This window comes from Sebastes umbrosus, chromosome 13 (genome assembly GCF_015220745.1).
Source record: "Sebastes umbrosus isolate fSebUmb1 chromosome 13, fSebUmb1.pri, whole genome shotgun sequence".
Classification (NCBI taxonomy): Eukaryota; Metazoa; Chordata; class Actinopteri; order Perciformes; family Sebastidae; genus Sebastes; species Sebastes umbrosus.
Window position 1 is genome coordinate 31,697,426 of NC_051281.1, and position 13,362 is coordinate 31,710,787.

A 13,362-nucleotide genomic window follows, 5' to 3' on the forward strand; every position below is an offset into this window, starting at 1 on the left:
TGGACCAAACGATTAATCGGTTAATCTAGAAAATAATTGGCAGTCTAATAAATATTGAAAATAATTGTTAGTTGCAGTCCTAATTTCAGCAATCTCTATGTTACTGTATTGTGATTTGTGTTGTAATTTGAATCTCTGGGTAATGAATGGAGTGCTGAGGTTACAGGTACGGTGACCAGATGTCCCGGTTTGTTCGGGACTGTCCCGGTTTTAAGCTGACGTGTCCCGAGTCCCGACAAATATCTGTAAAACACTCCAATGTCCCGGTTTTCAAACGTCACTACAACTGGTTGCTCGTGGGCGACATGTTGGAGACCCCTGATATGGGAAAAACTTCAACACTATCATTCCTCTCAAATGTTGTAAAGGGATGCTGTAAATTGCTAATCGTACATGACCAACATGTGAGCTTGTTTAAAAAGGGGAAACAACTGCTTGTATCAATTTATGTGGGCTATAAAGGGCTAAAACGCTAGCTCTCAGATGTCTGTCAGCTGTTGCCATGGGAACCGCTCACCCAGAGGATCGAAGCTCAGACTCCATTTCCACAAATAGGTCCAAAAATGTTTTATCTTCTTTTGAAAAATGATAAAAAAAAAAAACATAAGCCACAGTATTATCATAGTTTATATTTCCTGACACAAAAGAAATAAGTACAGAGAATTCCAAAGTTTGACATTTCTATTAACATATTCTGTCCTTCTCTCTTTCCTACACTAGGGTGATTCAGGCGAGTTGGGTCTTCCAGGAGCAGTTGGAGAGAAGGTAATTTATGACCCTAATTGTTTTTTTTGTTTTTTCAGTTTTACCTTAAAGTAGCTACCGCTTTACACTTAGATCTACACTCCAAACATGACTACATGCAAATTGCCCTATTTGTTGTAAACTTTATTAGAGAAGACATAATCCTGAGAACAAGGTACGTGAATTCAAGTGTAAATTGGTGATGTGTTTTTGGGATACGAGAACTGTGTAATGGTGGCCATTGGATAACTAGAATGACATATCAACTTTCATCCGACTATTTCTAAAGATTTACTCATCCCTATCATTTCTCCAGCCAACCTCCTACTTTTCTTTTCTCACCAACCTGCTGCCCCACTATTTATCCTCCTACTTTCCTAAGCCTTCCCATCTGCAGGTAACTGGGCTCCAGCATGTCAGCCATCAAAGGGGATTGGTGTCTTCTAACAATATGCAAATGTTTGTCAAACATAGTCTGCTACAAACTTGACTTAAAGTTTAATCTGAGTACTGGCTATGGTTTGGTTTAACATCTGGTGACGTCTGAATTTGGCCCCAGAACAATGAGCATGGTGTGTGTGCAGTTCAATGGTCCTACGTACTATTAAACCACACTTATTCATACTAAATGCTGCATGACACTGGTATTAGTGGTTTTGAGCAGGATACATGAGATTCCTGATATTGAATTTAAAAGATCCACACTACTTTACCATTGTTAGATGCACTTCACTGAAGATGACATCTTTATAAGCCTATTTGCTTTTATTTAAGTTTGAAGGCTTTTCATTTATTCTTAGCACTGATTTTACGCCCGTCATTTCACCCTACAGGGATCTGGAGGAGACCCTGGTTTACCGGGAACTTCAGGAGAGCCCGGACTGGCTGGTCTGCCTGGACCCATCGGACCAGTTGGGCAACCTGGGCCTCCCGGGCCTCCTGGATCAAGCTATCGTGTTGGATTTGTAAGTTCTCTATTAGTGTTTTGTGGTGATACCTTTTGGTAGAGTTGACAAAGTCTCACAGTGAAAGATAAGAAAAGATGCTAGATGTTACCTGTAATGTTGTTGTCTGGGACAGTTCATCAGGGGACAACTAATGATAAAATGGAAATATGAAAAGATGTTCAATGATAATCCAAAATATTGCCTATTGCTGTGGTCAATTAATATGAACACCGATCAGACATTCAGACCACTGACAGGTCAAGTGAATAACATTGATTATCTGGTTACCATGGAACCTGGCAGTGGGGGGATATTAGACAGCAAGTGAACATTTTGAACTTTGAACTTTGTGTTGACTTTGACAAAGGCCAGATAGTGCTGGCTAGACGACTGGGTCAGAGCATCTCCAGAACTGCAGTTCTTGTGGGATGTTCCCGGTCTGCAGTGGTCAGGACCTACCAAAAGTGGTCCAAGGAAGGAGAACCGGTGAACCGGCGACAGGGTCAGACCCGAGGCTCATTGATGCACGTGGGGAGTGAAGGCTGGCCCGTGTTGTCTGATCCAATAGAAGAGCTACTGGAGCTCAAACTGCTGAAAGAGTTAATGCTGGTTCTGATAGAAAGGTGTCAGAACACACAGTGAGGAGCAGTTTGTTGAGTATGGGGACCGGTCAGGGTGCCCATGCTGTCATATGTTATGGCTGATCGGTGTATATCAGTGAGGTAAATCATCTGAGGTGATCACCTTAAAATAAATGAAACGGGACAGAAGAAAACAAAGAAACACTTTTGTTTGACTGTTTGTCATAAAATCTTTGTTTGTGTTTGAAGGATGACATGGAGGGCTCTGGTGGAGGTTTCAGCAATGGACTCCCTGGCATCAGAGGACCTGAAGGAAGACAGGTCAGTACTGCGTATTGAAGAAATACTTTTACTACAAGATCTAAGCTCTGATCAGTGGCTTTAAATTGTGGTCAAGTTGTCAATTGGTAGGACGGAATCAGGTGCAAGCAAGAGGAAGTTGTGAAAAATAAAATCTGAAAATAAGATTAGTGTTTCCCATTTTGCTCTTAAATTCAAATGGTATCTAAATGAGACCCCCTATCGAATGAACAATAATTTATTACATGGTACATGATAGTATAGTAGTGCAAAGTCTTTGGTGATTAGACTCCAGCATGACGTAGTATATCAAAGGGGGTAGTGATGCCGTGATGAGATTAGGTATATTCCCCTCTGGAGTCTAAACACTGGTGGTGGTGGTGAAGGGAGTAGCTGAAGATCTAATGAAGGGATGTAGAGCAGGCCTGGACACTGAATCTGATGAAGACTGGAGGTGACGGGGTGGAGGCGGGTTGCATCGAGTCGCACTGAAAAGACAACTGACGCAGCAGAGAGGAGAAGAGTTTAAAATCTGATAGTAACGATATGATTGGCTCATGGAGAGCGTGGTAGAATCTGTTTGGTTATCTAAGAGTGAACCACCCACAGTCAGCTGATAGAGTAGGAGCCAGTAGAGAGAGAGAGACAGAAAGGTTGTGAATGAGAGAGTGTAAAGAGGGTCTTCCTGTCTGAACTTTCGCTTTAAGCTTCATAATTATAAAACTTGAAGCAGTAAAAGAAATGTTCATCACTACAGCGAACATCACACTCATAAAGAATAGCACTCATGCACTATTTGCATTTCATCTGAAAATGTAATTGAAATTGTTGACCAATCATCGTTACCTAAAGCAGCAGTGGGTAGACATGGAGCAAATATGATTCAAAAAAGTTATTATTTAGAAAACGGTCACTATATCCTGACAGTAGTGCATGAGACAGGTAATCTGAAAAAAATCATTTGTCTCTGTGTCCTCCGCTGTCCTCCGGTGTCCTCCAGTGCTCCTAATGGTATCTGCAAGATTTCACAGACTGGAGGAAAACATCCAACCAGAGCAGAGCTGGAGCCTTGCCGTCTCTGTGAAGCTCACAAACTCTGATCAAACGGTCAAACTAGGCAGCATTGATCAAATATGAATCAATATTCTGTTACTGTAATGCCGATTTCTCTCCTCAGATGCTTTCAGAATCATCTTGTAGTGTACTGTTTAGCTGTAAAATGAGAAAGTTTGTGACCCGGCAGCCATGTTGAGATCAGTTGAGGAAATACCAAGCACCGCCCACCAGCTGGAGCACAGTCTCTCATCAGAGTTCACAAGTGATTGACAGCTGCCTCCATTGAATGAACAGCCAATAGGAACGCTCTCTCTCTCTGAAATGACCTGTGATTGGTCAAAGTCTCCCGTCACGGGCTAGATGTTCTAAAGCCTGAAAACAGAGCCATGAGGAGGAGCAGAAGTCTAGTTTTCTCTTAGAACACTTGAATTACAATATGCTGAAAGGTTATTATGGGATTTTTGCCCAATGATGCCAAAACATGTGTGCCTACTGCAGGTTTAAAAAGAGTAAAAATAGAAATAAACTATTTATTTGGAGCCTAACATATTTGGCATAGCTGCCATACATTCTGTAAATGATCTGATTACAGAGTATTCCTATAAAAACAATATAGCATGTATTTTGTACAGGTCTATATTTTACATGTCTGTAAATATAGACCTTGAACTGTCAAACATGTTTTAGTAGGAAGCTGTAGCAAATACATTAGGAATATATACTGTACATAAGCTAGCCAATAACCAAAGCTAATGTGTGTGCTTTCAGGGTTCTCCTGGCTTGCCTGGACTTCCGGTAAGTAATTCTTCCCGTAATCCGTCATGATCTGGTCCTCTTGCCACTTCTCCAACTAACATGGTTTTTCTATTTTTAAAAACAAACTATTGGATCAAAAGGTTGTCGTTTTGAGTGTGTGAAATCAGCGTGAGGTACAGCCACGTGGGACTGAATCAAGGTCTCTAAGGCGATAGCGAGTGTTTAGCTGCAGCTTTATTGATTGAGGGCAAAATAAGGTCGCAAAGAAACAGAAATGGGAAAAAAACAATACAGCACACAAACAAAACGGAAAATAAATAAGATGCTACAAGAAGCAGTGGAATAAAATGTAAAAACGTATAGATTATTAATTTATTATTAGTATAGACTATTTCATTAAGTAGAATTCTTTAAATAAAGGGGGCAGAAAGACAAACTCATAGCAACACAGCACAAGTGTACCCAAGTTAGCATGTTTCCATGGGCTGTATACATGTACGGACTGCCTAAAGTAGAACAATGAGCAGAGAAGAGCTGGAGGCTGCGTAGAGCTGTAGAGTTAGGGGTTGATTTTCAGTGGGATCAGGAGTACAACAACCGCTTCATATTTCAGGCAGTAATGTGTTAGGGCCTGATCAGACACAACGGGTTTTGCAGGTGTAAAAAATGTCTTGCAGTTTGCTGCGTCTTTTTATTTTTTTTAGTGTTGCGAGGTAACCACAGAATGAATGCTAACGTTAGCGTAAGGCAAACCATGAACTTTACCTTATAGTTAATAGTACAGTTTAAATTAATGAAAACAGCTAACCCAAATTTCCAAGTAGTGCCTCCTGCTGTTTTCTGTTCAGCTCATGGTAACTACGGTTGGTAAAGTCAAATAGCTCCGAGCACCAAGCAAATGTCCCCACCATGAGAAAAAAATGCTAATGACGTTGGGCGCTTTTCTGTTCTGAGTTTAATTTTTTTCAACTCCAGGCGTTCAGGGTGCTCCTGCAAAAAAATGAGGCGCCCAGAGCGGAAAAACGCAATGTAAAAGCATCGGGCAAAACACTTCACTCTCATTGGAAACAATTACAAAAAGCCGCTCAAGGCTGCTAAAACACACAGATCAGGGCCGTAGTAACTTTGTTTTTGTGTTTCACTGAATTTAGTTTGTCACTGGTGTATCTTGACTGTGCCTCGGCAGGGTAAAGCTGGGTTGCCTGGTGTACCAGGTCAGAAGGGCAGTGAAGGTCTTACAGGAAGAGATGGACGACCAGGTTTGGATGGCTTCCCTGGACCTCAGGTAAAGTAGATCTAGATGACTAATAAGAATATTTCATGCACCAGCTGGATACCAGAGGTCACACATTTGTTGAAAAGTCATAGTGTTAACACATTGTTGGATGTTTGAAACCTGTGTGATGTAACCGAGCATTTGGTTAACCATGTTACACTACAGACAGGGCTACTGGACTTTAAAGGAAATGGTTGTTGTTTTTGTATCTGTCTTTTTTGTTTTACATCATAAGCTAACAAGCTATGGGGCAAAGATATGTTGCATTCTCAAATGTTTATGTCAGTGTCATTTACCCCTGTGGCCATAAAGGAAGTCCTTTGTATTGAATACATTCTGGGTTCTAAATGTTTTTTGGAGGAATACAGCCCAGTATGCAGCCTGAAGTCATGCTAATGTTGAGTCCATATGAACGCCCCCCCCCCCCCCCCCCCCCCTCTTCTGGTATTCATGATCTTGTAAAAGTGAAAGTTTCTGAAAGCTCAGAGTTCTCGAGTTGTGACGTGTTTGTGACGTAGTCAGAAATGGGGGAAGCCATGGAAGTTCATTTGTTGGTACATAAGTGAATATATTGTAATTTTAGCCGTATATTACAATTCCTTGTAATTTTATAATATGTCTGATGAAAAGGTTGATATTCCCAACGGCCTCATCTTTCTCCTCTGTCATTATGGTACCCACTTGCTAGTTTGCTAAATTGTTAGCCTCTGTGGCTTCTAGACAGTAACGTTGATATTGCCGTTGCTTAAGTTCTCACAACTTAACCACTTGAACGCCAAGCATATAGTGTACATGAAACAGTGCTTTCACCTTTTGTTAATGTATCTTTTGTCTCATTCTTCTGTAATTTTACAGGGACCAAAGGGTAACAGTGGTGACAAAGGAGATAGGGTGAATATCATTTTACCCCTGAATATCTGTTCATTTCTACATTCTGTTCACTACAAAGCAATTGTCTGTATGATGCTGATCCTATGTTGTACTGCAACACGAATACCATCTCACTTCTGTATGCTTCTTTGTAGTTATGTTGATCTCTCAGACCTTTAAGGAGTCCCTAAAAGAAAAAGATTTAAAAAAAAAAAAAAAAATCATCTAATATTTGTTACCTTTTTTGAAGATATTTTTTATTCTTTATGTTCAATACAAACAAAGTAAGCTGTGTTGAGCATTTGTTAATTTCCGGACATGGATGTCTTACGAGGTGGGACAGTTGTTAATTTTTTTGCTGTGTGTGCGTGTTGTGGTTTTAGGGTGACCCAGGTCGGGATGGAACTGGACTCCCAGGTCCACCTGGCCCACCTGGCCCACCAGGACAAATCATCCACCAGACATCTAGCAGTGTAAGCAACAAAAAGCATACAATAGACCCAAATCCAAAACTAAGAGCAGTCTTAATCAGTGATAGCATTCATCTTAACTTCAATCTCTCTGTGTCACTACAGGTCGATGTTGGCAATGTTGGGCCTCAGGTTTGTATTCATGTTTAAACTGTAATACTGATACCAAATACAATACAATCTTTGAGGTTGTAGTTGATAATGTGTGTTACATGTACAGTATGTGGGGCTGCAGAGTTTTTGTATCCACATGAGGCCTTCTCCTCATTTTGCCATCTTTTAAAAAACTCACATCGGAACCACGGATGATGATTGGTTGCCCTTCAAACTGAGCTTTACGTGCATTTGGTATAACACTTTACAGGCCCTGTACATGTAACTGACCTTTTTACAACCCATATAAAGGTGATTGTGCACTTGTAATTATAACCCTAGCGTGGGCTTGAACCACTGTTCAAAAGACACATCAATGCTGGCAGTGTGTGATTTTACAGAAAGGTGAAGTCCCTCCCCTTCCGGTGGACCACTATGGGACATTATTTCGAAAAAGATATGAACGGTTGTCAACGTTGAGAGACAAATGTTTTTTTGATTTCGTTTGAATTGTGCCATGAATCACACATATGATGTTTGTCAATTTAAAACATAATGTTGCAAGTCTAGAAAGTCTCAGTTTATTGTAAGACTGTTGAAGTTTAAGACTGTGATAACACGTTATTAGAAAGACTACACACCCAAAAGTCACGTAAGTGACGTCTCTCTCGCTGAAGCTATGATTATTGTGTGTTTCGTACTGGGTTGTACCAACACCAGCATCGGGTCTTTGCTTTACCAGCTGATAAAAAGAGCAGGAGTCTCTGGATAAAACACATCAGGTAAGATAACGTTTCATTTGTGCGTGGGTCATAGCTAAGGTAGCTAGCTAGCTAGTGTTGGTGACGTATGTAGTGCGAGACGAGAGATGTAGTTCACTGAGCGGTTTCACACAAAACTAAATGATATTACGACAAACTGAGACTTTCTTGACTTGCAAAATGATCTTTTAAATTGACAAACATCATCTGTGTGATTCATGGAGCAATTCATGGGATCAAAAAGATATATGTCTCTATCAGAACAAAGGATTGTTATCACCATCTGACCTTTATCAAATATAACCACAAAACAGCAAAACATCTGTTTCCATTTCAATATATTACATTATTAGGCAGCTGTATTTATCTACACTGAGTGAAAGCTGCACTTAATTCACAGTTTACATTTTAGAATGAGTCAGACCAATCAGGGCCAGAATAAGTTTTGTGTGGATTTGCTTCCACATTTGTGTTATTTGTAAAATTAGTAAAAACAAATGCATGATAGTCAGTTAGCAAAACACCGAAGAACAATCTAATGAAGTCTTATGTTTTCCTGTACAGGGGGGACCTGGTTTACCTGGTCAAGCTGGATTCCCTGTAAGTCTCCCTGTGTTACATAATTGATGTACCATGTCCTTATTATCACCATAAATACTGTATGTAGTGTATTTACTTCACATTAATGGTCTTAGTGCCTTCCCTTTGTCTTGGTCTCTTGTGTGTTTTGAACCTGTTGTTAATCTACATTTATTATTTTTTTCATTATTATTATTGTAAACAAATCCCATGAAAAGACCCAAACCAACAATGTGTTAATCTGCCCCTCTGTATTTTCCAACTTCCCCACTCTGTCTGGAGCAGTCAGCCTTAAGACTCTCTACTAAGAAGCAAATCTTTTTCTGATCTATTCTCACTGGTTGGAAATGGGCAGTGTTCAGCAAAAAAAAAGTGATGGCATGTATTTTAATGCACCAATCATGATTTAACATTTCAATCAAAACGGGATGACAGTTGTTGGCGTGTTTGCTTATGTTGCCAGTCCACTGTTTGCAGTTGATGAAGTAGATTAAGTAATGCATATTTAATGCAATGGAAAAATACTTAAACGGATAGTTTGGGTGATTGAAGTGGTGTTTATGAGGTACTTATCCATAGTCAGTTTATTACCTATAGTAGATGACAGTCTGCACACCCCATCTTGGGAGAAGCAGACAGGAGTACTGACACCAAACCAAAGCAATGTACTGCTGTGGAGGGGGCCGGCAGCAAAACAGATTTTAGACATCTAAAAGAAAGGCCCACCTAAAAAATGGATATCCATTTAAGTGTATGCTATATTTAGAATATCTTCCGATGGCGAACTGAACTGAAAGTGAAACGTATCTATACTGGATTTGTCATCTGAGCCTTCTGGGTTTGGAGAGAGCAGAGATAAGTTTCACTTTCAGTTCAGTTTCCTGTCGGAAAGGAGAAGGAAAGGGCGGACTGACAGCAAGATAAATCAGCGAAAATATTCTAAATATAGCGTACACTTCAACAGATATCGATATTTTTTTAAGGTGGGCCATTCTTTTAGGCTAAAATATGTTTTTCTGCTGGGCCCCGTCCACAGCACTGTATTGCTTTGCTCTGGTGTCGGTGCTCCTGTCTGTTTCTCCAAACTGGGGGCGTGCCGACCGTCATCTACTGTAGGTAACCCACTGACTATGGATAAGTACCTCACACATACAACCCCACTTCAAGACACTTGAACTATCCCTTTACGATTTGAAACCACGTTTAACAGGCTTTAAGTAAAATAACATCTTGAAAGTAATATCATTGAACAGTGGGGCACTGTAGTTTTAAGAAAACTGACTGTCTTTAATCCAACTCTATCAGGTCTTCATTGCTTTTACTTTGGACCATGGTAACTTGAGCAATGACCTGGAAGCAAACTGCTGCAGGCAAAAAGACGAGACTGTTTTACACTCAGGTCAATTCTGGCTCCAATTCTTTCAAATTCCCACAATGCCTCCAGATCATTTTAACAATGAAGTTTGACTTCCACAAAAGTAAGCAAGCATCAAATGCTTCTCTAGACTACAGTTAGCAGATAGCATATTGGCACCGCATCTACTCAAAGAAGCCCACAACATGTCATCCATTAATTTCTACACTCAATATCTAAACAGTGGTCCACTCAGCAATTCACAAGCTGCACTGTCAGACAGAGACTAATGGAATGACTGCCAAATGACTGTTACTTTGACCTCTTGTAAGTTGAGAGATCCTATTATCTTTATCCTGCAGGGTCCTATTGGACCAAAGGGCGACAGAGGAGACCCTGGTCTTCCAGGCTACGGAGGGAAGGTAAAGTTTGGGTTATTTGTCTGTTCAACTATTAATTGATCCATTTTTCATCATTGAGACACTGCTGTAATTGAGTCTGTGTTGTCTCGTTGCTGCTGTTCTATGTCTAGGGTGAGAAAGGTGAACCAGGCTTAATAATCGGACCTGATGGAAATCTTCTGCACATGGAAGGGCTTACAGGACCGAAGGTTAGTCATTTACTGTATATCTGTTTTGTCTCTGTCATACCAACACATACACACACGGCTCCTCTATAGTATAGGATATGTTGCTGCTTTGTGTTGGCTGCGTTACCGTGGTACATTTGTTATTGAAACTAATCTGGTTCCTTTGCCATGCCTGAAGGGGGACAGAGGATCACCTGGACCTGTTGGACCCTCTGTAAGTGTTTGGACATTCCTGTCTAAGATATCTACATTAATGCAACTGAACAGATTTAGTCTAAAAATGTATATTTTGTTTACTTCATTCTCCAGTCAGCTCACATTGTCTTTCATTTCATGATTTTTTGTCGTAGGGCCAGTATGGGCCTGCTGGATTAAAGGGTGAATTTGGAATGCCTGGAAGACCTGTAAGTACTTCCTAGGTGTCTTACTTTGGTATATTTTCATATAAATATGTTATACTATTCTGTGTTTATACTAAGTACCACATATTAATTGTATGGGTCTATTGTGTATAGCTGTAGTTACATTTGAATCCTACTGTTTCTGTTTTTCCGAGTGTAGGAGATATTAATGGATGACTTTCTCCCCTCAGGGCCGCCCTGGTGTAAACGGGTACAAGGGTGAGAAAGGAGAGGCAACAGTTGGTTCTGGCTATAGCTACCCAGTAAGTGTTCATATTATTAACAGTGCTTAGATTTGACAGCAGCAGACAGTTTGACATCATCTTGTTTACTCTCCAACCCCCAAGCCATGCCAGCGTGTCACAAAAGACACTAAATGTGATTTGTCTGGCTTCTATTTAAAATAGTTGTGGTGTACAGGTGACACATGGCATGAACTATACATAATCAGTGAAAAGGAAGCGAGTCTTGCATTGAGCATCAACAACTGACTGGCTAGCTTTTTAGTTAACTAGTGCCAGTGCTGGAGTCGGAAATGACGAAGAAACAACAGAACTGGAAAATCCTCCTGTTTCCCTGAAGTCACCGATGTGGCATCATTTTGCTTTCCCTGTGGGTTATATAGAAACAGAAAAACTACAGTTTTGTAGGCTATGCTACACGTGGGTAGCCTAAACGCTACCCTTGAAAGTGTAAATGGCAGTTGTCAGGGCATAAAACCAATGATCTGTTGATCTTTATCCACACTTGATAGTCTAACAATGGCATAGCCGTCAGTGCTGAAAAAAAGTTGAATCGTGGATTTGGAGAATCCTGACATCCCTACTAGCTAGTTATGTTTTGTACACATTATTTACCTTTGGACAAGTTCCTGCGTACAACCAATAACATGAGTGTTGGGTTTCAAAAACACAACCCCTGTTTAAGTAGGGACCGAGCACCGACAACGTCGGGCCGCGGAGGACCCTATTGAAACTGTAGGAATTCTTCTTTTTCTTTTCTCCCAAATAAATCGCTTTGTTGACGACCTTAACATGCTCAAAGAGTTGTTCAACTTGGCAGGCTTATCAGACGCGTTGAAAAATGTTTATATTTTAAGGGTCTCGGGCTCGGGTTTTCCAAACGGCTCGCTAGTGCCCCTTAGAAAGTTGGAAAAATTGAGCCCCTCGCTCCGGTTTCACCTACATGTATGAAATTTTCCTGTGGGACGCACAAAATAGCTTCTTGGAGGTATGCTCAAACTTAACAGGAAGTCAAACATTTTGAATTAATATGCGATTCTTGCCAATTTTTAGCGCTTTATAGGCCGTGTACTTTAACGAACTCCTCGTACAGATTTAATCAGATCGACTTGAAATTTGTTCAGAACCATCTTAGGACCTTCAGGATGAAAATTTATTCAAACGGTGAGTTTTTACTGAACGACCTGACCGTGGCGTGGCGGCCATTTTTAACCAATCGCCGTGAAACAGGAAGTTGTTGTAACTCAACTGTACATAGTCCAATCTGCCCCAAATCTCTCAGGCATGATAAGGTTCCAGTCCTGAGGACTTTACATGTCCATATTGAGTCACACTCATAGCGCCCCTTACTGGCAACAGGAAATTACATGTTTTCTATTTTATTGTACTCCTCCTAGCAGGTTTACTAGATCCACCTCAGATTTGGTCAGAAAAGCCTTAAGACCTTGATGATGCATTATTGTGAAGACTGTGAGTTTTCGTTGAACGGCGTTACTGTGGCATGGCGGCCATTTGGCGTGATTCGCCTTGAAACAGGAAGTTGTTGTAACTTCGGCATACTTTGTCAAATCTGCTCCAAATTTCTCAGCCATGATGGCGGTCCAGACCTGAGGTCATTTTCATGTCGATATAGATTCATAGCCTCGCCCCAAGATGTTAGCCACGCCCCCTTTCATAACTCATGAACCGTTCGTCATAGACTCTTGTGGGAGGTGTCATTGCACTCAGCAGAGAGTTCCTGTTTCATTGGTGAAGGTTATCCCCGCCCCCTACACATTAGCCACGCCCCTTTCGTAATTCATAAAACCGTTTGTTGTAGAGTTTTGTGGCAGGCATCATCGGACTCATCAGAGTTCCGGTTTCATTGTGCCTGGCACCGTCAATCGGCGTCCCACCAGTAACCCCGACGCGTGGGAAGGTGCGAGGGCCCATTCATCGCTGCTTGCAGCTTTGATTTATGATTGAATTTTTTGTCAGAACTGCTGTTACCTTGTGCCAGTGTGATAATTGGTTAAAATATTTAATCGCGATTAATCGCCAATGAATCACAAATTAATCGCATATTTTTATCTGTTCAAAATGTACCTTAAAGGGAGATTTGTCAAGTATTTACAACATGGGAGTGGGCAAATATGCTGCTTTATATAAAAGTATGTATATATTTATTATTGGAAATCAATTCAAAAGACAAAACAATAACAAATATTGTTCAGAAACAAATAAATATATAGATCTAAATTTTCTGAATTGTTATTTATTATTAAAATAATAAATCGTACAACATCAACTTGGTTAAAAAGTCTGTGTAAAGTGTAAACCTTTTTAATGCAGCAACAAATTGGT

The 13,362-nt window shown here is 40.5% G+C and overlaps 1 protein-coding gene across 5 annotated transcripts in view; it reads left to right on the plus strand.

Annotated features, from left to right (window-relative positions):
• col18a1a (collagen type XVIII alpha 1 chain a) overlaps positions 1 to 13,362 on the plus strand; it is a 114,749-nt gene that overhangs the window by 93,531 nt on the left and 7,856 nt on the right. For all 5 annotated transcript variants that reach the window (XM_037790033.1, XM_037790029.1, XM_037790031.1 and 2 more), the window contains 14 exons: positions 721 to 765; positions 1,578 to 1,709; positions 2,522 to 2,593; positions 4,397 to 4,423; positions 5,571 to 5,669; positions 6,516 to 6,551; positions 6,914 to 7,003; positions 7,106 to 7,132; positions 8,419 to 8,454; positions 10,150 to 10,209; positions 10,320 to 10,397; positions 10,555 to 10,590; positions 10,727 to 10,780; positions 10,969 to 11,040. In XM_037790033.1, coding sequence (XP_037645961.1) covers positions 721 to 765; positions 1,578 to 1,709; positions 2,522 to 2,593; positions 4,397 to 4,423; positions 5,571 to 5,669; positions 6,516 to 6,551; positions 6,914 to 7,003; positions 7,106 to 7,132; positions 8,419 to 8,454; positions 10,150 to 10,209; positions 10,320 to 10,397; positions 10,555 to 10,590; positions 10,727 to 10,780; positions 10,969 to 11,040 — 864 coding nt within the window. The remainder of the gene's footprint in view (positions 1 to 720; positions 766 to 1,577; positions 1,710 to 2,521; positions 2,594 to 4,396; positions 4,424 to 5,570; positions 5,670 to 6,515; positions 6,552 to 6,913; positions 7,004 to 7,105; positions 7,133 to 8,418; positions 8,455 to 10,149; positions 10,210 to 10,319; positions 10,398 to 10,554; positions 10,591 to 10,726; positions 10,781 to 10,968; positions 11,041 to 13,362) is intronic.